Source organism: Pongo pygmaeus, chromosome X (genome assembly GCF_028885625.2).
Source record: "Pongo pygmaeus isolate AG05252 chromosome X, NHGRI_mPonPyg2-v2.0_pri, whole genome shotgun sequence".
Classification (NCBI taxonomy): domain Eukaryota; kingdom Metazoa; phylum Chordata; class Mammalia; order Primates; family Hominidae; genus Pongo; species Pongo pygmaeus.
This window is the reverse complement of record NC_072396.2, coordinates 10,518,788-10,546,096: the sequence shown is the minus strand read 5'-3', so window position 1 is coordinate 10,546,096 and position 27,309 is coordinate 10,518,788. Positions and strand designations below refer to the sequence as shown.

The 27,309-nt window shown below is 45.3% G+C and overlaps 1 protein-coding gene across 2 annotated transcripts in view; it reads right to left on the bottom strand.

Moving 5' to 3' along the window:
* The window catches only part of WWC3 (WWC family member 3), a 128,631-nt gene that overhangs the window by 30,350 nt on the left and 70,972 nt on the right, over nucleotides 1-27,309 (bottom strand). For both annotated transcript variants that reach the window (XM_054472107.2, XM_054472106.2), the window contains exons 6-9: nucleotides 24,025-24,154; nucleotides 20,160-20,309; nucleotides 15,848-15,921; nucleotides 4,346-4,588 (exon numbers count right to left, since the gene is read on the bottom strand). In XM_054472107.2, coding sequence (XP_054328082.1) covers nucleotides 4,346-4,588; nucleotides 15,848-15,921; nucleotides 20,160-20,309; nucleotides 24,025-24,154 — 597 coding nt within the window. The remainder of the gene's footprint in view (nucleotides 1-4,345; nucleotides 4,589-15,847; nucleotides 15,922-20,159; nucleotides 20,310-24,024; nucleotides 24,155-27,309) is intronic.

The window sequence follows — 27,309 nt, the reverse complement described above, 5'->3', positions numbered from 1 at the left end:
GGATTACAGGCGTGAGCCACTGTGCCCGGCCTATTGTTATCTTTAATAAATAAATATTTAAAAAATTTCCCAGGGCTAACTTCTAAATTAGCAAATACCGACAGATAAAAATCCACATAAACACTGATAGGTCCCTGGGTGGGGAAAAATGAAAAACAAAACAAAACAGTTAGAAAAAAGAACTTTAAAAAAACCAACACAAACAAAAGCTCTTCGGGATCCTCAGGATTTTAACATTGGAAGGAGGTTCTGAGACCAAAATGAGAACAGCTGTAATAAACTCTTGAGTAGAATGTTCTAAGATTCCACTTACCTATAATATTTTAATTTTTAAGGAAAATGTTTTGATAGCTTGTACAAATGAAAGTAACGTTTAAAAAGCAATTCTGGGGCCGGGTGCGGTGGCTCACGCCTGTAATCCCAGCACTTTGGGAGGCTGAGGTGGGCAGATCACGAGGTCAGGAGATCGAGACCATCCTGGTTAACACGGTGAAACCCCGTCTCTACTAAAAATACAAAAAATTAGCCGGGCGTGGTGGCAGGCGCCTGTAGTCCCAGCTACTCGGGAGGCTGAGGCAGGAGAATGGCGTGAACCCGGGAGTCGGGAGGCGGAGCTTGCAGTGAGCCAAGATCGTGCCACTGCACTCCAGCCTGGGCGACAGAGCGAGACTCCGTCTCAAAAAAAAAAAAATTCCACTGAGGGGCTTATAGAAAGGCACACTGCTTTGTACGCACTGCCTCATTCCTTACTGGTCTTTGGATTCTATCCCTGCTTTTCAGATGAAGAAACTCATATAAAGTAGCTTGCCTCTACTACGCAAGTTCAAAGTTCAGTCAGGCTGGATTGACCCTAAAGCCAAGGCACATTACCAACAAACAGGCATTTCCTTTACTACTGAAAAACATTTCCCCAATTTTCTGTGATACTCACATCCTATCTGACGCTTATCAAGGGCGATATCCTCAAAAACCCCATCTTTTTCAGAAGATGGAGAGCAGAGAGTTTTCAAAGAGAGTTTAAAAGTGAGTTCAAAATACATCCCTCATTGGGCTTTGGAGCTGTAACTGGGAACCCAACTCTCACAAGCACCGGGACACTATTAAGTCACAGAGGACCCCAGGGGCAGAGACAACACCAGCAGAGCATATCCAGTGGCAAACAGTGACCAGCCCCAGGAAGCAATTTGTTGTAGGGAATTTACCCAAGCCCGGTCCAAGGCTATTAACTTTTTTCTTAATGCTTTTCAGAAATTCTAACCCAACCTGAATTCTATTAGCTCAAATCCCAAATTAATAGAATCTAAATTCAGTTCCTACTGAAAACTGGCTCCACTCTTGAGTGACCAGGGTACAATTTCCAACCCATCGCTAAATCCGTCGGCGCATTCCAGCTCTGTTTTCACACATATGACATATAGATACATTCACATGTACGGCTCAGTTTTAGACTGTCTTTAGTCATGACTTATTTTCAGACTGTTTTATCTGTAGTGAAAAAAAGTTTTAGATCAAATTCCCCCCTTCTATCCAATACAACACATTTGTCATTATACAAACAGGTGCATTTCAGAGTGCACAAGAGACAGCGCATCTGGATACAAGATCACACACAAGTGCCCATGAGTGCCCACATGTGTAGTCTAATTTTATGCGGGTTATTCTGAAAGTTGCAGATGACTAAAAATGTAACTTCCTTACCAAACAGGGGCCATGCTGGCAATAACTGAGACATCTAAAAACTGGCTGGAACATAAACTGCTAAAATAAGAGTCTTAGACATTTGCCTGACTTCTGTACTTATTTTTTCAACAAAAAGAAAAGGGGATACAGTTTCCTGGCAGAAAACTGGCCAGGGCCCAACTCCTAAAGCACATAGCCTTGTGTCTCCAATTCAAAGGAAACGAACTTCAAAGAATATTTACCACTGCTATGAAATGGAGTAGAAAAGCTAACAGATTAAGAAAATATAGTCTAATTTATTGTCTTTATTTACTTTACATAAAGTACTTTATTGTAAAGATGTCATTAAACTATGACAAAGGAAAACGTGACTTCAGGTTCAGCAGAACCAAATTTTTGCTTTTTGATAGATCTTTCATTTTATAATTACCCCTATAATAAAAGCAGTCATCCTTGGAAAGAGAATTTCTCAGGATGGCAGGCATCTTGCAATAGAGCCGTGGGGTTCTCTGTTGAACATGAGCATCTTGTATAAATGCCTGCCACACACTAACATGAGCAAGCTAAAATAGCAAAGGATGTCGCAAGCGCTGACACGAGCCATCCGAGAGATTATCTAGGGTATGTGTCCTTCACCTCAAGCCTGCTCCCTCAGCCTAGGAGACATGTACCAGCTCCCTCCAGAGATGCCGGCTCTGAGCAGCTGGGAGGCCGCCACACGTATCATCCGCCAGGGCGGGAGGCCTGAAGGAGGTGCGCATCTCTCTCTTTCTCCCCCGGATGACACACCCAGCCCGGCAAACGCCTCCCATTTGCTGCTGACACTGCAGGTGAGACAGGAAGACTGGGCCCAGCTCTACAGCTGGCACAGCTCAGCCTTAAGGCGCCAACCTCACTCTCTCTCTGCACCTGGCCCACGCCGGGTCTCCCAATGCTGCCAGCCTGTGCTGGGGGAAGGCTCCTACCATGTGGCCCCATACTTGCAAACTGCAAGCACCCCTCCAATGAAGGGAGGTGGCGTGGAGAAACGGGCCCTGTGTGTACCGGCACAGAAGGCCCAGAGCTACAAGAGCCCCACCCCCATGCGATGTGCGTGCCAGTGCTTAGCACATGTGGATGTGCTTCTCCGGCCAAGGACATTTAGCGGCAGATTCAGGAAACACACTTGGGGCGATTAGGTCCTGGTCGAGGGCTCTGAGTCCCAGGACTCAGCACCTGGGCTGGTCTCACGAGAGACCCCCATGTCTCTCACGAGAGACCAAGGGCGGGGGCTTTGCTGTCCCCGCCCTTGAACCCAGGCATCGGGGCTAACACTGGCTCCATGGAGGTCTGCAGACTTGTACTCAGGGGCCACAGCACCCGTGTGTCCTGGATTTCCACATGGTGACAGCAGCCACAGTCAAAGGAGCGTGGGTGTGGGGCCCTGAGATGCAGGCGACATTTGTGGGGCCAAGTCCTCCCCCCTTCACAGAGAAGCAACAGGAACTCCCAGGTCCTCCTATGCAGAACACACATACAAGAGTATCGGGGGTGGAACAGAAGGAAATGTTTAGCTGAAAACAAACGCAGCCGTGCAAGAGCACAGTAGAAAACTTCAGCTGCACAGTCCCTTTCACATTCAGATTCTCCTCACGGTTGATTCTGGGTGAGGTGACAGGGTATGCCACCATCTCAGGCAAAATGAAATTCACCTGCCTAGGACTCTGAGCTCAACTCTCCAAACACCACCGCTTCCCTGAGGCTGCCGTGAGACCCTGGTGCCAAGCCACAGACTTGTCTCCTATGAAGATGACCCATGAACATACAAGAACAAAGGACGCCCAACAATACACCCATCGTGAAACAGTAGCAGTAAGAGCATCTGAACAGATCCAATCATCCAAGCGTCTATTAGAGTCTCTGTGGAGCCGCTCATGTGAACTCCAGGGGGCGAGACTTTAACACGTGGGGGAGGGGCTGCTCTCCAAAGCCCAGCTGATAGCCACAGAGAAACTGCTATTAAGTGTGGAAGGCAGGCCCAGCCTTTGACACAATCTGCAATCTCACACAGCAAATGGAAACCAGGACACACGGCACACGAGGAAAGGCTGAACGACTCAGTGCCGCCGAATACCAAAGCCACCATGCTGGCTTTGCATGTCCTGCGTGGTGAAGGAGCCTCAGGACAGACGCACGACAGGTGGCCAGCTTCCCAATGCCAGAGAAGAGCAGGCTCTCCTGGCTGGAAATCAAGGTCGGAGAGGAAAGCAGTAGGTGGATACCCACCATGCTCACCACGTCAGGAACAGGGAATTCTTCCCCCATGCAACAGAGCTGCCCGGGCCGGAGCGGGACCACAGCCTGCTCAGGGCACTGTCCCACAAAGGCAGGTGAAAGCACCAAGCACCAACTTCGGGAAGGGTGGGGCATGGGGGGAGGTGGAGGTCACCCATCTTCCCTCACTCCTTCCCCTTTGTCAATCACCTCCTGCTTCGGAGCAGAGGCTCCAGAGACCCAGGGAGCAGAAGGGAGTGCCCCCCCACCACATGCCCCTCCTAGGCCAGGGAACATCCAGGCAGGAGAGGCTCTGAGAGATCATCAGGAACACCCTCCAGCCACACATAAGCCACCCTGTGGAGTTTTTCCAGCAGGCTTTCCGCTGGAGGTCGTGTCCCCGCTGACCCACCTCTCCGTGGCGCCCTGTGCGGAGGTGGCCCGTGCCCGCCGCAGCTCCTCCTCCAGGCGCTCCCGCTCCTCCTCCAGCCGGGCCACATCTCCCGCGGAGCGGCGCTGTGCAATGATGAGCTGAAGCTCCTGCAGCAGGGCCTCCTTCTCCTTGATGAGCTGCAGCCGGTCCCTGTCAGCCTCGGCCGTGCCTGGCCAGGACTCATTGTCAAGCTGGGCCAGCTGCTGCTGGATGTTGGCGACTCTGCAAGACAGACCGGGAGGAAACAAGGACATCAGCAGACTGAAAACGTCGTCTTCACACCTTCTCCACGTCTCACACTGATTCTGTAAACTCCTTTTGCCAAATAAGTAGTGAAATGATTGCACCAAGTGACCCTTACACTTGAAAGGATATGGAAACAATGTCCTAAAAAATGGTGCAGAAGTCTTTTCCTGAAGCTCCCTTAGCCTGAGATTCGAGATGACAATAACCCCATCGTGCCTATTCCGAAGAACTGACAAAAAGGCCAGCAGCCCTCAACATGCCCATACTCTGGGCGGCTCAGACTCCTGATTTCCTACATGAAACTGTCCCAGAGCAGGAGGGAGTCTGCTTGTTTCTTCTGCCCACCCTCATCAGTAGCTAAACAGCATGCTGGACCCCCAGAAGTGCTGCCGGCCTCCCGCCTCCTCAGCTGTGTCTAACCACTGTCAGCCGCTTTAGCAAAGTAACAAAGGAGAAATGCACTCATCATCTGGCCTCCTGAAGGGAAGACCTTCGAAGCCCCATGCTCCATGTCTTCTGGTTCTGTGTGCTCCTTCCTGCACGAGAGCCCCTGGCCATACATGAATTCAAAACACCTTGCAGAGAGCAAGTGGGCACTCGACAAAAGCTGAGTGCATTGAACAGTGAACGAACACGCCTGCAAATATGTGAGAGGACGAGAGGCAGCCCTGTGAGCATGGATGCTGGTGAGAGATGACCTGGGTGGGTGCAAAGCGCAACAATCCTCAAGGTGGAAAAACAGACGCTCCTATCAGTTTCCATGCCTCGAAATTTCCAAGTGTTTGCTTGGCAAACAGACTGCATTACTTTTTGTGTCATGAGGTGCTGCTGAATGCAGATTAAGTGAAACAGATGTGGCCTGTATTTTTAAAGCATCCTTTAAAAGTAAGAGTAGAATGTTTTAAGCCCTTTAAGTAGGGTTAAAGATGAGGGATATGTTTCCAGGGAGAAACTAGGAATGGCAAACTCAACCTGAACCCCGTGCTGTGGAGGACATAGTTTGGCATACTCGCCCAAAAACAAAATCCAAAGGCTTCTCTGAGATCACAAAGAGCTGTGAGAACAGGGAAGTGGCAGGCACACGCGGCCCTATATCCTCCGAGGGAGATGCAGGGCAGAGGTGCTCCTGAGACTGCCTCCTCCTGTGCCCGCGGTCCACGGCACTAACCAAGGCTGGCTTCCCACCTGCTGGGTCTAGACCTCAGAAGCCTTCTCTACGCTATGAGCCATGTGGATATCCCCAATTGACTAGCATTGCCACACATGTTAAAACCTGCCACCCAGCCCTGAGCCAAGTCAGGCTCCACCTAAACTAGACACGAGCACACGGACTCATGAGGATCGGGCATGACTCCCTCTCTAGCCACCAAATGAATCTGAAAGCCCACAGTTAAGGAAAGAAACAGGTACACAAGTTACAGTTTAAATGTATGCATTTTACTCAAGTCCACTTCAACAAGGTAAAGACACTAGTTGAATGTCAGTAGCTTTATTAGACAAGTTATTTTCTAACTTAAAACTAATGTCTGGAAAATGTGTTGGAAGATGGTGCCAAACCATGTCACCAGAAAAACTAATGACAGAGGCAGCTGAACAGGGCTAGGACTCCAACTGAGCTTAAGCATCCATCTACGTCTAATTAGTGTAATTAAAATTTATGGCAGTCATATATCCAAAGCCCAAGGAAAATACACTCCAGGCAAACCCACAAATAAGTCAGTGCTAAATCAGACATTATATCCAATGACATTTCTGGAACATTCTACAGTAGACCAAGACAAGTTAAAAAATAAATATAAAAGATGAAGAACAATCAGCAAATCTGTGTCCTCATACTTTTTTTCATTTCCATTTATCTGATCCACAGGAAAGTCTATCTGAGCCCAGCTAAATTTTGCCTGACCATTTTATACTCATACTAATTATCATACATATAATATAAACAGAAGTATTTTACAAAGCACTCCTTTTGAGTTTTCTGAGCCTTAAATATGAAGAGATCAAGATTCCATTTGAGTCTGCCAGCTCTAGGTTAGCTGCTAGCCTACAAGGATTCAAGCTGTTGAAGGTGGCGGAAGATCCAATTCCAGATAATCACAACCTTTCCAGGAAAATCTCAAGTAATATGCACTATCAGAAAAAAAAGAATGAGGAAAAAAATGAATTATAGGAGGGAGGAGAGGCAAAGGGTGAGTTTCAAAAGACCTGTCTGCAGCAGGCATAAAGAAACAGAACAGCAGCCCAAATTAAACCATGTCCTGTCACTTCCCACAGCTGGCAGGAAAAATATGCAAGGACATATGGCAAGGGATGACCTCTCCAGCAGAAACAAAATCTGGATGAGGTTGACTTCTTGCAACCCATCTGGAAATGTTTGGGCTGTGCTGAACACTAGGCAAACATTTCTGTGCCTTCGAATTGTGGGGTTTAATAATAAAATTTCAAAACAATGCAACAATGCAAACAATCTCATCTTCATTTCAGAGCTATATATGAATCTAGAAGAAACTGGAACATATTGGAAAGTTCAATTTCTTTCTTTGTCTGCATTTTCTAGGTGTGAACATTTGGGGCCTGCTTCAGCAAGGTCGAGAGAGGCACATCTGTCTGTCTGTCTGTACTGGAAGCCAAAAGCACTAGGATTCCTTCAACAATCGATTGTTCTTATATCCCCATGAGACAGACAAGACGGCTTTGCCTTTAAAACCGTGTGACTTGTCTACCTTGCCGTGGGCTGGAAACAAGCCATCTGCACATCTGCAGGGAGTATCTTTAGTATGTTAGGTTTACTTGAAGAAACAGACTTCCTGCCTAAGGCTAAACACAGATGTACTGAGTTTCAACGCACCTTCTTCTACATCCACGCCAAACAGCTGATCCACTGGTTGGAGCCTCACTCTTGTGAGTGCTGTTGTTCCAATTTTGGGTATTAAAGGAAAAACAATTTCCAGAAAGGCTTTTCTTTGAAATATCATTTCAGTGAAATTAAATACATGGAAGTAAAGCAAGGTCATGGTTAAAGTTTGCAAAAAAAAAAAAAAAAACAACTTTCCCGAGTTTTTTGTAAAGAGAACTAATAGCAGCTTAAAATTAGAGAGGATTTTTTTTTTTCTGTGAGTCAACTATATTCTTCAGTGATTCTTATTTTTGAGGGGTAATGTATTTTATGGCCTATATAAAATCTCTCCCAAATGCCTTTAAAAGCCTTAAAATATATGTCCCCGTGTCCTGATAGTGAAGAAAGCAAATGTTCAATCAAGCATGCAGGTTTCTTATTTATTATGTGTTTCCCAAATTCTATTCCCTGAGCAGGTCTAATGTAGACAGACATAAAATATGAATCATTTTTCCCTTATGATTTTTGCCCAAACACTTTTCTGTTACAACCCAGGCACCATTAAACCATGCATTTATGCCACAGAAACTATTTAGACTCTCACAATTCACATGAAAATCTTAAATACGATTTGCATTTTTATAGGAGAACAATGCACTTTCAATAATAAAAAGTTCTGAGGCATATCAAGAATAATCCCTAATTATTTGAATTTATACCCAAAATCTGCAGTCTACAATATCATTTCTCATGTTCCTAAAATCCTGCTGCTTTCTGGAATAGCAAGCAGAACTCTGGACAGCCCACGGTCCTATCCCATGGTGATGAGTCATGAGGGATCCCAATGGCACATTCCAGGACGCGGGGTTAGCTTAGAGCCTCATACCTTCAGATTGCAATTACGGCTACAGGTTCGATACTTCTTACATTTTCTCTTAGTTTTCTTGTTGTAAATACCCATTTAAATAAAAAGCAAAGGTTAAAGAAAACATCAGCTGAGATGTAAGTCAGATGGACAATGAAATCACTTCAGCTGATTGAACTAAACCTGCGTCCATTCTACTCAACTCTTTATGTCAGAAGTTTGAGAAGTCTGAATCTAGAATATGTGGGATAAGAAAGGTCTACTAATACACCAATATCTCACCCCATCCTCAGCTTCCCAGCCCTGACATCTTCTCCCTTTGCAACAGACAGATCTTCAGAGAGCAACTTCATCAAATAAAAAGCAGTGAGTCTACAGGCTTCTTCGTGTTGACCAGAATAGGGAAGACAGAGCCGCAGTGGCAAAGATGCTTTTCCTTATTTCTCACAACTGTGCCCCACCCCTAAAACCCAGATAGGAAGTCATTTGAGAAATGAAAAAATCCAAGTGATTGATCAAATTCAACTGGAATCATAACACTACACTGATCCCCGACAACTGATGAACAGCAGGACTGATCCTGGCAACAAAAACTAAGAGGCAGAGAAGCTGGATGGACCAAATGTTTTGTTCCTATCTGGACTGAGAGTGTTTCTATGGTAACAGCTACAGTTTGTGCACAGTTCTGGAACAAGCGCCCTTAAGTTAAACATAAGGAACCATCTGCGTCATAGGGATTGCTTCAAGAAGACTTGCTCTTTCAACTTCACTTTTAAAATTTCTGAAATTTTAAACTCAGTAGTGTGAATATTCCTACCATTAGGTCTGCCTTGGGAATCCGAAGAGGCGTTCCTGAGGCAAGGTGCAAGCAGTCCTTTTGGTACACTTCACAGGACCCACAGTTAAAAACACAAAACTAGTCATCATGATAGTGGTCGTTTGGCCAGAGAATTCTCTAGAAATCACACCACCACTCAGAATTATGAGTTCCACTTCCACAAACTTCCTTTAAATCTGAATATATATGAAATCCAGCTGTGTGGGGTGGCTCACACCTGTAATCCCAGTACTTTGGAAGGCTGAGGCGGGTGGATCACTTGAGGTCAAGAGTTCGAGACCAGTCTTGGCCAACATGGTGAGATCCTGTCTCTACTAAAAATACAAAAATTAGCCAGGCATGGTGGCACGTGCCTGTAATCCCAGCTACTCAGGAGGCTGAGACACAAGAATCGCTTAAACCCAGGAGGCAGAGGTTGTAGTGAGTCAAGATCACGCCACTGCACTCCAGCACTCCAGCACTCCAGCCTGGGTGACAGAGCGAGACCCTGTCTCAAAAAAAAAAAAAAAAAAAAAGAAAAGAAAAGAAAAAAATCTGAACATATATATACGAAATCCCTCATCGTCCAGAATTCGGCATTTTTGACAATTTCCCACGTCTTAAAAACAATCTCAAATATATATGTGCAAGGAAAGACCTCCAAAATGCCTAAGGCATAAAATTCTCCACTATTCAGAAGTGGCAAAGCACAGGAGGTTCTGCAGAGGATATACATGATGGTTTACTTTGTGTGTCAACTTGCCTGGGCTAAAGCTTGCCCAGATAGCTGGTAAAACATTATCTCTGAGTGTGTCTGGGAAGGAATTTCTGGAAGAGATAAGCATTTGAATCAGTGGACTGAGCAAAGAAGATCCACCCTCACCAACGTGGGTGGGCACCGTCCAATTCATTGAGGGACTGAATAGAGCAAAAGGGTGGAGGAAGGGTGAATTCTGTCTCTCTTCTTGAGCTGGGACATCCACCTTCTGCCCTCAGACACCAAAGCTCCTGGTTCTCAGGCCTTCAGACTCTGGGACTTACACTATAACCACCCACCCACCCCACTCCACACCCCACCCCACCCCCAGTTCTCAGGCCTTCAGACTTGGACTGAATGAGACCACCGGCTTTCCTGGGTCTCTGGCTTGCAGATGGTGGGACTTCCTGGCCTCCATAATTGCGTGAGCCAATCCCTATAATAAAACAATCTCTCTCCCTTCTCTTTCCTACTCCCACTCTTGTTGGTTCTGTTTCTCTGCAGAACCTAATACAGCAGGGAAGGTAAGCTTGCAGGGTGAAATGATTTCAGGAATGAGAGCTGGGAGATTAATGTCCAAGGGCGAAGTAGCAGAACGAAAAGATGACACTGAATCGTGGCACTAATCTAATAGAAGTTCACCTGGGCAAGAGGAAAGGGCACATGATGTCCCTTAGGCTTGGAATGAGGGAGCAAGGAAGAACACATTATTCTTTGCTAACACTGCCAACTAAGAGCAACGTGTTCTTTTCCATGCTTTGGTGGGTTGATGGGGGTACATGATGCCTTCCTGCTCATGGCATACCACTTCTCCAGGGATGGTCACAGGGATATCAGAGACATTGTGTCCCAGCCTGATGAAGGGGGCCGAGGAAGAGACCATGGACGGGACCTCAAAGCCACCATGCTTTGCCTGTGGTACTCAGCACCTGGCGCCTGGAATGTTAATGTTGAATTCTTGCCAGAGAACCACTTGCCACTGCTCTCTCCCCAAGTCTATATCGTTCTACTCTCGTGCCTCACTTAGAGGCAGTCCAACAGAACACTCAGAAAACACCATTGTAGTGAAATCGCTGATCTGGTGCTGGGGAGACCTGATAACATCAACCCTTCCTAGCCTTCCGTCTGTCTACAGGGATGGGGCAGAGGGGAGCCAAGACTATCCTGACAACGCTACCAGGTATGTAAAGTCTAGGGCCTTGTCCAGGCTGCTGAGGGTTATGTGACCTACAGCTGAGTAGTTCACATGGCAGGCATGCACTTACTGGTCAAGCCTTAGCTATAGTAACCAATGTGGAATGACTGGAGGCAGAAACAATCACACCAAGGGGACTGGAGACGTGCACCGCCGCATCTGGGAACCAGAGCCCAGAGGGAGCTGCAATCAATGACTCAGCGAACTGCAATCTCCACTGCGGACTCCACCGACAAGAACACTTCATGGATGTTTCTAAGCAGCTTCAAGTCCACTGAAAACACCAAACTCATGGTCAAAACCAAGATCTGCCTTTCAAATGACCCTCCACTTTACTGTGAGCCTCTGGAAACCCTGTTTAGGGCCATCCTCCTCCTTTAATTCCAGGGAGAGCACCATCTCTGTCACACTTCCCCCAGGCCAGTCCAATTTAAGAAAGGGGATGTGCTGACGGCAACAATTTAGGACTGCCAGCTTGTTATTTTGCCAAGTAAAGACTTTTGGAAAAAACCAATTCACATCAATGATCATCATCAGTTAATTAAGAGAAAGATGTTTTAACAGAAAAAAATATGAAAAAATGTATATTAAACACGTATTATAAATATAATATATAAAAATATATAATAAATATGCATTAAATATATATAAAACATATATAATATATATTAAATATATTATATATATTTATATGTATATATGTATGTATGTATGTATCTCTGAGAATGAGAGGCTTCTTTGAATGGAAAGCAGCGAGTTGGCTTTAGGAACACCTGCCGCTGGCCCTCCTTTTTCCCGTGCACTGTGGACCAAGGACACCTCAGGCTGGGCTTGGGAAGCAGAGGCCTGCCTGTCGGCCAACGATACCATTCCCTTTTCGTTCCTTCACAGCCACTGGGCCCGTGGACATAAGTGTCTTCTCAGGTGTACTTCCTCTTCTTGTTTCCTCCAGCCCCAGCCATCCTCTCTCAGACCTTTTACTACACCCCTCTGGCCAGTCTCGTCCTCGCCAGGCCTTTGATTGGACTTCCTCAGGCTCAGTCCTGGCATCTCCTCCTTTCTCCCTGTGTTCCATCTCCCAAGGTGAGCCCAGCTGCTCGGTGACTTCATCTCTACGCCATCTGGGTTCCTCAAATGGCCCTCCTCCACATACCACCATCTGAATGGCTCACACTTAACCTTTCCAACTCAAAGGTCCCAGCATGCCCAGCAATTCTGACCCCTCTTCAGGGCATCATGGCCCCCATGCCGTGGCCTGCCTCCCTGCTCACGCATCCTCCATTCCAGCCTGGCTGGCCTTTGCTCTACAATTCCAGGCCAGTCCAGCTGCTGCAGAGTGACACCTCACCCCCACTCTTACCTGAGAAAGCCCATCCCCAATGGACGGCGACTGGAATCCCAGCACTCCTTCAGGACCCAACTCCAATGCCATTTTCTCCAACCCCCAAGGAGAGGATTAATTATGGAGTTCAAAGGCTAGAAGCCCTCTTGAATGTCCATGAAGGCCCAGAACTGTTAGTCTAGCTCGGTGTGTTGACGTATCACACCTTGAACATAGTCCTTGAAAGGGAGAAACAGTTCCTTGCCTACCTTAGATCCCTAAAGGCACCCATGTCTTGAAGCCCTTTCCCTTCTCAAGTCAAGGCGAGAGACCCCAAGGCTCACACCTGGATGGAGGTTTGGGGAAGGGACCCAGGAGCAGAGCAGTTGGCCTGGAGCTGACCTGGCCCCGCGACTGCCCTGGCTTGCCCAGTCCTGGGGGCAAAGGCCAAATAGCAAATGCAACCACACGGGACCCTCATTTACTCATTCAATAAATATTCACCAAGTATGTAGCTGCTGGGCTTACAGCAATGACCTACGATCCCTGCACTCATGAGGGTTATTTATGTTTTCACAGGGAGAGACAGGCAGTAAGAAAGTAAACACTGGTTAAGTAATAACATTTGCTCAGCCAATCAGGGGGACAGGGGTGAGGACAGGGTGGTGGAGTTTTATTCAGGATGGTCAAGGAAACCTCTCTTAACAAGGTGATCAAAAGGAGAGGTCATGTGACAATTTGGAGAAAAGCCACTCCATTCCAGACAGAGAAGACAGAACAGGCCAAGGGCACTGTATGAGTTTGCTCTTTTCTGCCCCAAATTACCACAAGCTTAATGGCTTAAAGCAACACCTATTATTCCCTTACAGTTCTAGAGGGCAGAAGTCGAAAATGGGTCTACAGGGCTGCGTTCTTTCTGGAGGTTCCAGGGGAAAATCTGTTTCTTTGCACCTTCCAGCTTCTAGGGGCTGCCCATGCGCCTTGGCTCCTGGTCCCACATTATTCTGATCTCTGATTCCAACCTCACATCTCCTTCTCTACTGCTGACCGTCCTGTCTCTCTCTTATGAGGACCCTTGTGATGACACTGGGCCCACCTGGATCATATAGGCTCATTTCCCCATCATCTCAGGATCCCTAATCTAATTACATCCATGAAGTCCCTTTTGCCATGGAAAGCCACATCTTCACAGGCTGTGGAGATCAGGATGCAGACGCCTTGACGGACCATCATTCTGCCAGCTGCAGATGCTAGGTCAGGAGTTGGCTCGGTGGGACTGAGGCCCGGTGGGAGGCCCGAGGGGCTGCTCAGTGCAGGCGTGCTTGCACATCTGAGGAACATCGAGGGGCCGATTGGCTGGAGCAGGGTGAGCAGGGAGCAGGCTGATGCCTGTGAGTCAGCAGGCAACCTGCTCATGTAGGCCCCTTGCTGTCCACGCATCGTGAAGATTCAGGAGCAAGACAGGAAGAAGCCCCAGGGCGAGGTTTCTGGACCTTGGCACCGCGGCCATGCTGAGCCGGGTAAGTCTTTGCTGCGGGGGCTATCCTGTGCACAACAGGATGTCAAGCAGCCTCCCTGGCCCCTGCCCTAGAGTTGGGACACCTAAACATGTCTGCAGATACTGCTGGAGGTCTCCTGGAGGGTGAAGGCCTTGCTCCCTGTGTGGAGCCCCACTACGCTAGTGGGAAAAGGATAGGCAGCACCTGTGCAGGCCCACCCAGGTGGAGTTTAAAAGAAATCTCTGATTTTTAAATGCTCCAACACAGCCCACAGAGGCACTTCTGAGATGCCGCTACTGTCAGTGGAAGGTGGACCTTCCTCTGTAGCTGTGGTGCATTTCCTAACAAGGTTCTGGCCATCTTGAAATAATACGGTATTTTCTTCAAAAGAACTGATGAAGTACCATGCCTGCCCCTTGAATAATTTTCTTAAATACTCGACTTTTCACCCAAATGTATTATCCCAATATTTAGACGGTTACTCACCATATACTGACACCATCTCTAGAAAACACAGAAATCACTTGCTATGTTTGGTAAATGTCACAGCCAAACACGTAACAATCATGTTCCTAAGTGTAGCAACAATCTATTTGCTGCGTTTAATCCAGCACAGCAAATTCCAGCACCCACACTCCGCAGTTTCACCAGAAACAGGCAAGAGCAGAGGAATACTCAGAAGAGACAATCGCTCCTCACAAACTCTGGCAGGCTACAGAGAAGGAATATGCATGATAATGAAGAATCACCACACAGACGACCGGTATTGCCAAATGAACTTGGCACTGTTCTGTGGGGAAATTTAAAGCCCACCACGAGTCCATCCTAAAAAGCCAAGAGGCACTGGTTAGAAAACCTCCTAGAAAACAGAAGGCCCATGTCCGTTTAAGTTGGCCCTGGAGCACTGAATCATATGATGTGCTTTTGTTGCTATTTTTACATTTTTTAAAAAGCCAACAAAGTAGCTTTCCAGACATCCATGAATGGTACAGTGTGCTGAGCAGGCCTAACTGTTTAGCTTCCAGAAAGAACTCCCTCACCCCACCCGACATTCTGCTATTCTGCTCTCCCCGCCCCCCATGATAATATCTCATTTGTGACTCAAGTAACTTTTTAAAAAAGATATGCTTGATACTTTTCTGAAGCACTTATTTGGAAATAATTTGGTTTTAAGACTCTTTCCAGAAGGCACAAACTAGAGAAAGTCTCTAAAAAGAGAATACAAAAGTCAGAGAGGAGAAGAATATTGAAAATGGGAGCCCTGCGCTGGTGAGGAGACACGTGGCGCCCTAAAATACTATGCCATGCCAGGGTTCGGAAGCCTCTCAGCTTTGTCCATGTCAGAGGATGAAGACTGGAAGGGAGGGAGGGAAGTGAGGAAAGAGAAACACAAGTGCACAAAGTGGGTCAAGCTGCAATTTGCAGGAGGCCAATGGTTTACGACACAGGACAACCTAAATGGAACAAAATCAATTAGGTACTGCTCACCTGTTGACCTAATGCTTATTGAATGTCTTATAACCAAGATACGTGGCTTTGCCCATTAGCTTATGGAGTTAGAAGCCACACATATAAAAGATCAAGTGGTTTCACTTATGATACCCTCTGGAACTGATGCTCGTCTATTGGAAGGAGGGAAGGGAAGGAGGGATAGAGGTTCTGAACTACCGGGGATGATGAAGCCAAAAAAGTTTCTATTCTTATGGAATCACGTCTGTATAACTGTTTGTAATACTGCAAATTTCACATTTTAAATGCACTTGAAATGTTGTCATATGTATGTATTAAGTAAGCTACATGTAAATGAAGATCCTTGACTTGGTATTCTATCAAACGCTGTTCTCCGATCAGACGTGGACAATCGCACACAGGAACTCTGCCACGCTTCCTTCCACAGGAGAAAGTAAGTAAGCAGAAGGCGAGGTTGGAAAAAAGTGCTTCTTACCTCTTTCTGGCTTCTTCATATTGCCAATTAAGTCTGACTCGGTCTACAAGTCTTGTTTTATCATCAAAGACAAACTTTCCGGAACAGAAGAGAGAAAAAAAGAAAGGAAACGCATATTAAAAACATATTTCCAAAATAGCAACTTCACTTAAACTTTCGGCAGCAATGAGAAATATTCTTAATCTCTTTCACTTTCAATCTGTGCAAGGTCTAGAAGGAAACACCGAATAACCCTTTGCGGCCACCCCTGGCTGGGGAGGGGGAAGGGGGAAGGGAAGACTCTTGCTTGCCTGAATTGGTAGGGTTTTTTGTTTTTTTTACAGCAGCAGCATTTCTATCTATTCTGTAATTCCAAACAATAACCACAAATTAGGTTTTAAAAGAAGTAGGAAATTACTTAGTAAAAGTTGATACAAAGGCAAAAACCAGTCACCCTATTTTGTGCAGTACATTCTCTTAATTCCTCAGTAAACGTAAAATAATGATGTTCTACTCAGAAGCCCCACGGTCTGAGGAAGCTGGACTAGCTGTGTGAGGTATGGGCTGGTGGACGCCTTCTGATGCCACGAGGTGTGTTAAAGAACCAAGGGCAAGCCGGGCACGGTGGCTCACGCCTGTAATCCCAGCACTTTGGGAGTCTGAGGCAGGCGGATTACGAGGTTAGGAGATCGAGACCATCCTGGCTAACACGGTGAAACCCCTTCTCTACTAAAAATACAAAAAATTAGCCGGGCATAGTGGCGGGCGCCTGTAGTCCCAGCTACTGGGGAGGCTGAGGCAGGAGAATGGCGTGAACCCAGGAGGCAGAGCTTGCAGAGAGCCAAGATTGAGCCACTGCACTCCAGCCTGGGCGACAGAACGAGACTCCGTCTTAAAAAAAAAAAAAAAAAAAAAAAAAAAAAAAAGAACCAAGGGCAAAAGGAAAGCAAGCAAGGTCTCAAAAAGCCAGAGCTCGAGGAGTACCAATATAGAGTTAGCCTCTAAATGCGGTGCTCTGTGACGAGTAGATGTACTTAAATATTTTTGTACCAGTTACACTGATGACAACAAAATCCTACACAAAACAAAAAGAGACATGTACAGGAAGTAACTGTAGTACATTTTGGTTAATTCCTCATTCCTGCAAATATTCATACAACTCCAGTTTCAATAAATCAGCTCCATCTGTTGATCTGACCTTACTAGATCACATATTATGACCACCAAGTCTTTATGTTTTTGAAATAACTTCCCATCAACAAGTATCTGAAAATATTCAACTTGAATGATTAGCAGTGAATTTATCGACATGAGTTTTGATTTATGTTGATGAAAAATGTCTTTGCAAATTTATTGCCTTGAATGGCAAGATGAAAAAGTGCCTTACAAGGGACTGAGCATTCTCCAACCAGAATGACAATTGTTCATGGTTTCTTTTTTTGAGACAGGGTCTCACACTATTGCTCAGACTAGAGTGCAGTGGCGCAATCACAGCTCACTGCAGCCTCAACCCCTTGGGCTCAAGCGATCCTCCTGTCTCAGCCTCCCAAGTAGCTGGGACTACAGGCATGAGCCACTACGCCCAGGTGGTTGCCCAGCCATGTTGCCCAGGCTGGTCTTCAACTCATGGGCTCAAGCAATCTGGCCACCTCTGGCCACCTCAGCCTCCCAAAGTGCTAGGATTACAAGCATGCGCCACTGTGCCTGGCCACAATTATACATGTTTAAACGGCCTCATCCAGTGCTCCTCTCCAGCTTCCTCAGTATAAATATATTTAAGTGGCAGTGCCACAGCTCCAAAAACTGTCCACAGTGGAGATGAGCTACTTGCCATTTCAGTCCCCTCTTTATTAGTGACCCTGCAATCAACTCTTCATCAAGATCAATAAACATCATCTCTCAAACCTCTTCTCAAAGCTGTATGCACCTCTCTCTAAGCTTTGTTTCTGTACTCTTCTTTGAGAATTAAATGGACATTTTAGTGAAAAGAAAAGACAGCTAAATGGATCCAAGAGACTCCTGCTTCAGAGTTCCTGTGCAGAGTTACAGCGTGTGCAACCCTGTGGCTGCAAATCTCCAGTCTCAAAAAGCACGTCTGATATACAGCAATATCCACCCCACAAAACAGACTCAACACAAGCACAAAGTGAGGTAGGCAGACTTCTAAGAAGGCCCCTAATGACCAACACCTCCTGGGATTCTCCCCGTGTGAAATTCCCTCCCTCTGAGAATTAACTGGGTCTATAACTTGACTCTAACCAATAGAACAGAGCAAAGGTGATGGGAAGTCATTTCTGTGAATAGGTTACAAAAGACTGTGACTTCCATCTTGCTAGCAGACTCTCTCAGCTGGTACACTTTGACGAAGCAGGCTGCCGTGCTGGAGCAGCCCATGTGGCAAGGAACTGAAGCCCTCAGTCCAGCAACCTGTGAGGAACTGAATCCTGCCAACAATCACATGAGCTTAAGAGTGGCTCCTCCCCCAAGTGAGCTTTTGGATGAGACCATAGCCCTGGCTGACACCTTGACTGCAGGTTCCTGAGAGACCCTGGAGCAGAAGACCCAGCCCAGTCTCCTGGACCACATCAAGCATGAGATAATAAAGGAGTGTTGTTGTAAGAGGCTAGGTTTGGGGGAAATCTGTTATGCAGCAATGGTTAGCTAATACAGTCATAGCCCTTTTGATCTATTTTTCTATAACATGATGTGGTTTCTTAGAAAGTACAGGGGTTTAGGGATGAGAAATGTTTCAAAACCAGACTTGCTTTTCCTCAGCTATAAGACCTTAGGTAACCTGGCATCTCGGTCTCCTGCACATCACACAGGATGGGAACAACTACTTAAACTGAGATAACAGCTATGAGATTGCTGACCCAGGGTCAGCCCCAGTAAACTGCAGGAGCTTATCAACAATGAGCAGTGACTGCTCAAGTAGCATAACCAGCCATCACTCCTCACCTGACATTTTTAGAAGGGTTGACCTAAATCACTGGAGAACCTTCTATCTTAACTGTTTCTCTCAAATTAAATTCTAATTCTAACCTTACAATAAGCAGCAATGAATTATTCACGAATTCAGTGAGTCTTATACTTGTTTCCTTCCCTCGCTCCAAAATCTTTACGCAAAAATGCCAAACATTTTTGAATTACAGATTCTCCTCTGTGTGTTACAGATGGCGACCATATTCTTTCATCCAAAGAGATGCCTAGTCAAAAACGGCCAAGTGTACATTTGGAACAACGTGGGCAATTTGAAAATAGGACTGTTCCAGGACACCCAAGACATAAAGGGCCGTGATTTCCTACATTATACTCCACTCAAAGAGGCACTAGTTGTCAAGATTTCAAAATATTAATTAACTAATTATTTAAAACCCAGAGTTTTCCATCAATTATTTTTTTCTCCTTTTGTTGCTTTCCTTTTATTTATTTAATTTTGGGGGAGGGGTGGCACTGTGCATTCCATTGATACCTCGTCTTTACTTAATAATCCTTAAAAAGAAAAAAGAAGCTCTTTAAACTGCTTTTCCATTTGGTAACAAATTAATGTCAAGCTTCACTCAATGATACTACAATACTAGTGTCTTTGAATATCCACCATCCTGCTTCAAATGGTGATTTTCCCAACTTTGTTTTTGTGGCTAACTCAAGGCTTCGCTAATTAACAAAGGAGGCATTATGACATTCTTCCAAGTCTCAAACAAAAATGACTTTTAGTTCAATTCAATTTCCTGACATTCTTTTAGAAGAGTAAGAAACAGCAATAAAGTAACACCCAAGGTGGCACAGCTATAAAGCCTTTGGAAATCAGTGGTCTAAGGCAGGAATCAGTAACTATGGCCCTGGGGCCAATTCCAGCCCACTGGCTGTTCCGTAAGTGAACATTTGAGCAGCTCGAGGCCCCAACCTTACATGCTTGCAAGGCATCTCTGTCATGGCTGCATGTACACTACAATGACAGGGTGGGGCAGTTCCAGCAGAACTACCTGCAAAGCCTAAAACAGTGACTATATTTACTATCTGGCCCTTCACAGAAAAAGTGTGGGGACCCATGCTCTAAAAAGTGATATGTCTGTCAAAAGAACAGTGAAACTCAACTCTCACAAGGAGTATGTCATTTATAAGAGTCCAAATCGTAAGGGCAGCAGTAATAAGCAATTCAATTGTATCACACAGCTGGATGTGAGACACAGTACTTTTTCTTCAAACTTAATGGCACAAAAGTGAAGGCATTTCTTAAGTGAACATGGAAAATTACACCAAACCAGTGATGGCAACACTGAAGCAGCCCTCCCCTCTCCCGGTGCATTTCTCCCCCTGGGCTCACATATACCTCCCCGATGATATCAGTCTGGGAGCCGGCATCGCAGAACTGCTGGGGTAGACCAGCATCACCAGGCATGCCTGCATGGTGAGGGAAGTCCACTAGAGAGTCGGTAACGGAGCAGCTGTTCTTGAAGCTATCGGTCAGCTTGGCCAGGCTCTAGAACAGAATGAGACAAGCTCTTTGAACGGAGATGGCGATATTTCTCTTCCCTCCAGAAGTGGTCCTCTCATTTGTTTTAGGTCTGCTGCTTTATTTATTACTGAACAGTTGCCCCACCCCACCCCCATGCTCGTTAGATTTCACATAAATGCCCTTCATCACAGGCACCTCTAATAAAATTCTTAGTCATTTAAATCACACTGCAACTAAGTCCCCCTGGCAGCATGTGAATAAAATAGAGGACAATTATGGTACCATTTTTACTGGTTCTTAAACCTTCATGTTTCCTAAAGAAAAAAATAAGTATTTCTATCGAAAATGTCAATGAGTCTGACAGAGATGAATGCCGCCTTGAGATTGTTACAGAGGAAACACAGGGAAGGGGAAAACAGCTCCCAGACAATGCTTACGTATTTCTTTTTCAGTTCTTTGAGTTGCTGTTTTAGCTTACGTATTTTTATAAACCTCATTTCTCAGTCATAATTCTACATGGTCAAAAGTAATCTCATATGTATGTTGGTTTGCCAAAAATTAGAGTAAGTATGCATTCTGGCACATGAAATCTCTGTGTGTGACAGTTTTAAGCAGAAATCAGAATTCTGATTTTTTTTTTTTTTTTTTTTTTTTTGAGAGAGGGTCTCACTCTATCACTCAAGCTGGAGTGCAGTGGCACAATCGTAGCTCACTGTAGCCTCGACCTCCCTGGCTCAAGTGATCCTCTGACCTCAGCTTCCTGAGTACTTGGGACTACAGGTACGCCACCACACCCAGCTAAACTTTTGTTTGTTTGTTTGTTTTTGTAGAGACCAGGTCTCACTATGTTGCCTGGGCTTTTCTCAAAGTTCTGGGCTCAAGCAATCCTCCTGCCTCAGCCTCCCAAAATGCTGAGCTTATAAGCATGAGCCACTGCACCCAGCCAGAAATCAGATTTTTGACCATTTCTTTTAGACTTCTGAATATATTCACTTTCAGCAAATTTTACTACAGACACCAGAACCAAAAATGTCCAAGTGCAGTAGAACTCACAAAACTGGCTTGAGATTGAGATAAAGCCTTCTTGGGAGGGGCCAATATTGTTAAGTTCACATAAGAAAGGCAAAACAACTTATTTAACCTGGATAGAAGAGGACTCTGCCTGTGCCTCTTCCTGGAGCTTCTCAGAGTTTGAGAGGCTATGGAGACGTCAAAGAAGGTGCTCGGGCCTGAAGCTTCTTTCAGAAATTCTATCTGTTGCCTCCACGGTGGGAACTCAAGCAAGGCAAATGAGTGGCTGGCCCTGGTGCTGCACACGGTGGCCTCAGAGAGGCCGGGGCAGGCAGCCCTGCTTGGCCTCATGGCGTAAAGCCTCTGTGTCTCCACCATGGAACACCATGTGGTTCAGCCTGCGGTGTTGATGATGGATAACAAACATGGGGCATCTTGTTTGATGTCAGCTGAGCAGAGACCTTAATAAATGGTAGCTGTTCTCAGTGCTACCTGTGTGCCAAAAAAAAAAAAAAAAAAAAAAAAATCTAACAATTAACCATTTACTTATCACAACCTGGAGAGGTCATCTGAAAATACAGTTTCCTAGGCCCTACCTCCAGAGATTCTAATTCAGTGAGTCTAGGGTGGGGCCTGGTAATCTGCATCTTAACAAGCACCATGAGGACTCTCCGCAAGTCCCTCATGGCCTTGACCTTAGAAGGCACTGCCCAGGCAGGGTAGTTTTTTTGTGCATCTGTCTCATTTTGCCTATGAGTTTGAGCTTTGCTTGTTCTGTCCTGTGGGTCTTATACTCTACAGAATCTAGACACATGCCAGCAGGCAGTAGGTGCTCACTTAGGGTAGCAGATGAAAAATAAAAGCTGTAACCAAAAGCACTGAATGCATTCCAGCACTTTACGCCATGAGGTCAAGCAGGGCTCCCTGCCTCGGCCTCTCTGAGGCCACCATGTGCGGCACTAGGGCCAGCCACTCAGATGTCTTGCTTGAGTTCCCCACCATGGAGGCAGCTTTTTGCATTTGCAAAAGTTCAACTTTTTCTAAAAATAACAGAAACTACAAGAGCTCAAGGGGAAAAAAACATAAAGCAGTATAAAGCTGCAATGATCCCAGCTATATATAATACAAATACACCCACATAGTAAAATACTATGCAACCATCTCAAGGAAAGAAGCAGCTCTTTGTGTACAGATATGGGGAAAGGTAGGGGATATTGCTGTTAAGTGAGGAAGCTAGTGCGGAACAGTATCACAGTCCTGGCTTTGCGTGAGGGCAGCTAAACACGTATTCTCTTTTTGTGAGCCCGCATGAATGCTGGAAGGGTAGGCAAGAAGGTAATAAAGGCAGTTAGGGGCAGTAGGAGGATGGGGCGATAGCGAGACTTCTTATCATAGACCTTTGGAATTATCTTGATTATTGAACAATATAAATGTATCACCCATTGCTGTGGGTTGAATTATGTTCCCCCAGGCCATACGTTCAAGTCCTAACCCCAGGAACCTGTGAGTGTGACCTTATTTGGAAATAGTCTTTACAGATGTAATCTAGTTAAGATGAGGTCGTACTTGATTAGGGCGGGCCGTTAACCAATGGCTGGTGTCCTTACAGGAACAGGAAATTCAGACACAGAGACAGTCATGTGACCATGGAGGCAGCGACCAGAGTGACGTGTCTACAATCCAAGGAAGCTGGAAGAGGCAAGGAAGGATCCTCCCCTAGAGGCTTCAGAATTGTGACCCCATCCACACCTTGATTTCAGACTTCTGGCCTCCAAAACTGAGAGACTAAATTTCTGTTGTTCTAAAGCCACTCAGTTTGTGCTACCTTGTTATGGCACCCCCAGAAAACTAAAACAGTCAGCCTCCATATCCGCAGGTTCCACATCTCCAGCTCTAACCCACTGCAGATAGAAAATATTCAGAGGAAAAAAAAAACAAAAAATAACACGAAGAAAAAAACCAATACAGTGTAACATCAATTTACATAGCATTTACACTGTAGGAGGTATTGTAACTAATCTAGAGATGATTTACAGTATATGGGAGGAGCCAGGTGCCATGGCTCATGCCTGTAATCCCAGCACTTTGGGAGGCCGAGACAGGAGGATCGCTCGAGGCCAGGAGTTTGAGACCAGCATGGCCAACACGGCGAGACCCTGTCTCTACTAAAAATATAAAAATTAGCCAGGCATGATGGTGCGCACCTGTGGTCCCAGCTACTCTAGAGGCTGAGGTGAGAGGATGGCTTGAGCCTAGCAGGTCAAGGCTACAGTGAGCCATTTTTGTGCTATTGTACTCAAGCCTAGGTGACAGAGATCCTGTCCCCCCAAAAAAAAAGAAAAGTATACAGGAGGATTGTGCAGGTTATATGCAAATACTACACCATTTTATATAAGGGACTTGACCATCCAATGATTTTGGTATCCTGAGGGATGGGGGTGTGTCTTCGAACCAATCCCCCAAGGATACAGAGGGATGACTACATACGTACTTAAATACAGTGGGGGGTGCGTATGTATGTATGCATATGTGTGTGTGTGTGTGTTATATACACATATATGTTATATATACAAGAACTATATAACATGTAATACGTAAGTATATTAAAATGCGTGTGTGTGTGTTATATACACATATATGTTATATATACAATAACTATATAACATGTAATACATAAGTATATTAAAAACATCTTAAAATAAAACACATGAGCAGGCAGGCAGCTTACATGCATCAGGTCCCGCCTCTCCTTCTCGCCTGTGCAAATGGCCTTCTTGATGGTCCGGAGCTCACTCATGATAGCCTGCGCCTCATCCAGTTTGTAGCTGGTGTGAGTACTTGACATCTTCCGATCAATCCTAGTTAAAACAGAAAAATCAATGTCATTTCACATGAGATCCTAGCATTCCATTAAACATACAACTACGAAAACCTGAAAGCTTCATAGAAAGGTGGAAACAGTTAAAGTAATGCTTTGGCTAAGAAAAAGAAAGACCCCACGGAAGCATCCCTCCCTCTGGTCGATACAACACCCTTTGCTCAGGAGCACCCTGGGCAGGTGAAGACGTCCGAGTCGGGATGCCCATGTCCTCCGCTAATGATTGCGCAACAAGATTGCTTGCTTGAGTAATTTCCCGAGACTGTAAATTCCTCTCTTTGAAAAGAGGACATGTTTTGTTTATCCCCAGGTTAGTGGTCAAAATCTTTGTTAAATAAACATATGAATGAGATCTGTGTACAGGGAGAATATACGGGACACAGCAAGAAGTAGTGAGCTTTTGATAATGGTGCTTTGTACAAAAGCTGGAAACCTTTTCTGTCTCCTATAACTCTGATTTCATTCTGGTTCTAATTTATTACTCACTCTTTCTCCTCCCAAGTCCTCAATTCTTTCCTTCAATCCAAACACTCATCCAGGGAAAATGGCAATGTCCCTCCCTCCCTCCTTCCTCCCCTTCCTCCCACCTTTCCTCCAAACTTCCATCCTCCCAGCCAGCTCCTGGGCACACCAGGCCTGGGTCTGGGGCTGGACGCAGAGCACAGAACAAAACAAGACTCGGTTCCGCCTTCAAAGGGAGGTGGCCTCTGGAGCATGTCCTTTGTCACATCCCCTACACCTGAGGCTCCAGCATGGGAAGCCCTAAGGCTAAGGAACTTGAGAAACTTTGGTCCAGAGTGGAATGAATTCCTTCTCTGGAAAGCAACTGGCTTCTTTCAGGTTCAGAGTCTCCCAGTTCACAGGTTCTAGTTCTAACATTTCCCTCCATGTTATCCTGAAAACCTGGATCATTAACTGCCAGCCCCAACTCCCTTGCTTACCACTCACAGGAAACTCTGGCATGCTGGTGGGTGCGAGTGGCACCCAGCTCTGCCACTCACTGGCTGTGGGACCTGGGTGAGTCACTTCCCCTCTTTCCACCTGCTTCTTCCTGTCTCAAATGGGTACACTAAAAATACTTCTCCCATGGGATGGGCATGAGATTTAATGAGAAAATGCAAGGTAAGAGCTTGCTTGGCAGGAGGCCTGGCATATGGTGTTTGTGGTGATTGTTATTATCAGGATAACACAGAATCTCCTTACTCATGGGAGAAAAAGTAAATAACTTGCCAACTCTGGTATTTTATTATCATTAACAAATTCCTTGCCAAATATGTCACAACTCAAGCCAAACTCGGCACCGGAGTCAACCTGAGCTATCAGCATCCATGGCCTAGGAAGAGGGCAAACAACACAAGCAGGAAGCCATTGACTCCCTTTGAATAGGGCTCTGGAGCTCAGCAGCATTGCTGTGATTGCCATCAGCTACAAATAAAATATTTATAAACACTAGTCCTGAGTTCTGCCCCAAGGAGAGCAGATAGAGGCACACCGTGCATGGTGAATAATGACACTCCTAAATGCCAACGTGTCCTGACCCTGCAGGCACTTCCATAATGGCTGTTACAGACTTGTAGGTTTCTCAAATACACATTGCCTTGTCTGTTCCTACAAAGCAGAAGTCTTTATTTACACATCTTTATTAAAAGGTACATATATCTTTAACTATAGAGTGTTCCATGCCAAAAGTTAAAATAAGTGAGCATGAACTAAAGTTTGAGCTGTGGGCATATTTTTTCTTTTTATTCTGCTCTCATTAAATCCCTTCTTTCACAAAACAGTTCATCCAAAGGATCAAGGTGGTAAACTTTAACAGTCTATGTCACCTGAGGGTCCTCGGGAGATTTGGCAATAAAATAGAAAAAGTTCCTAGCACAGTACCAGCAGGCCACTTGGTGGCTACTAAAATGTGGGAGCCAATAGAAAGAATGGTGACAGTAGGCATATAAACCCATTGTACATTTTCAAAACTCTTTTGTTTTTCCCTCAAAACCAGCCCCACTTCCGTCAAAATGGCTGGCCTTCTCACTCACTGCTGGTAACTCACTGGGATATTCATGGAAGGGCTACCTTATACTTTCTTAGCTGTCATAGCTTCACAACACCTCCATTTTTTCAATTGTGATCCATTTTCATCCAACAAAAACTTCAAAGGACAGTAAATGTCTTCTTTTACTTCTGCAAAATTCATTTATTTGAGAGCACACTCTCTCTCTCTAAAACTTCCCTAAAAAACTTTGGTCCAATGTAGATGATGTGCTCAATGATTTGGTATTTTTTAAAAATATTGACGTATTCCAGTTCATTTAAAAAATCATAAGATCTGTGACTGCCAAAGAACTGCCTTATTCTAGTCTTAATTTTAATTAAGAGTGCAAGACAGTGCCTTTACCATACATCACAAATAAAATGATAGAAAAGTGGTAACTGCTCAAGGAGACTAAACAAGGACATAAGTTATTATGCAGTATGAAATCAAAATTCAGTGCACAGACTCACAGTCTTTACTTTTGCACCCTCTACATTTTGCATTCAGCTTCAGGGACGTTAAGTGATTTGCTGAGGGTCACACAGCCAGTAACAGGCAAAGTGAAGTTCACGGCCAAGGCCCCCCACACCAGGACTTGTCTGCTCCATCACCAGGTTTGCAATATATTCAAAGTCAAGGCCTCTAAATGCCCACTGTGTCAAACCTGAAGGCCACCCATATAACCAGTCAAATGTCATCCCAAAAGTAAACTGGTGCTCTTTATGGTGTGCTTTTGAAAGAAATGGGTTGGAGAGAAAAGAAGATACAGCTTCAGATGAGGAACCTAGTACAATGGAAAAGGCATTTTAGAGATGTTTATTGTCAACCTCTACCTCCTGCCACCCTAAAATTTCCATATTGGTTGTTCAATTTAAGATGTCAAGAGAATTGCACTAGTAAAAATAAGAGTAAAACCACATAACTTCTTAACCCCACATCTTGAAGGAAAGAGCTGCCAGCCCTCTAAAGATATTCTGTGTTAATACCACAGATTACAACCCAAAAGAATGGAAAGGTTTGTTACAACTTCTACATTTTCTATCAGCAGCTCTGGCAGAGGGCCTTGGGTGAACCTCAGAAAGCTTCCGGCGGCTTTGTATCAACAG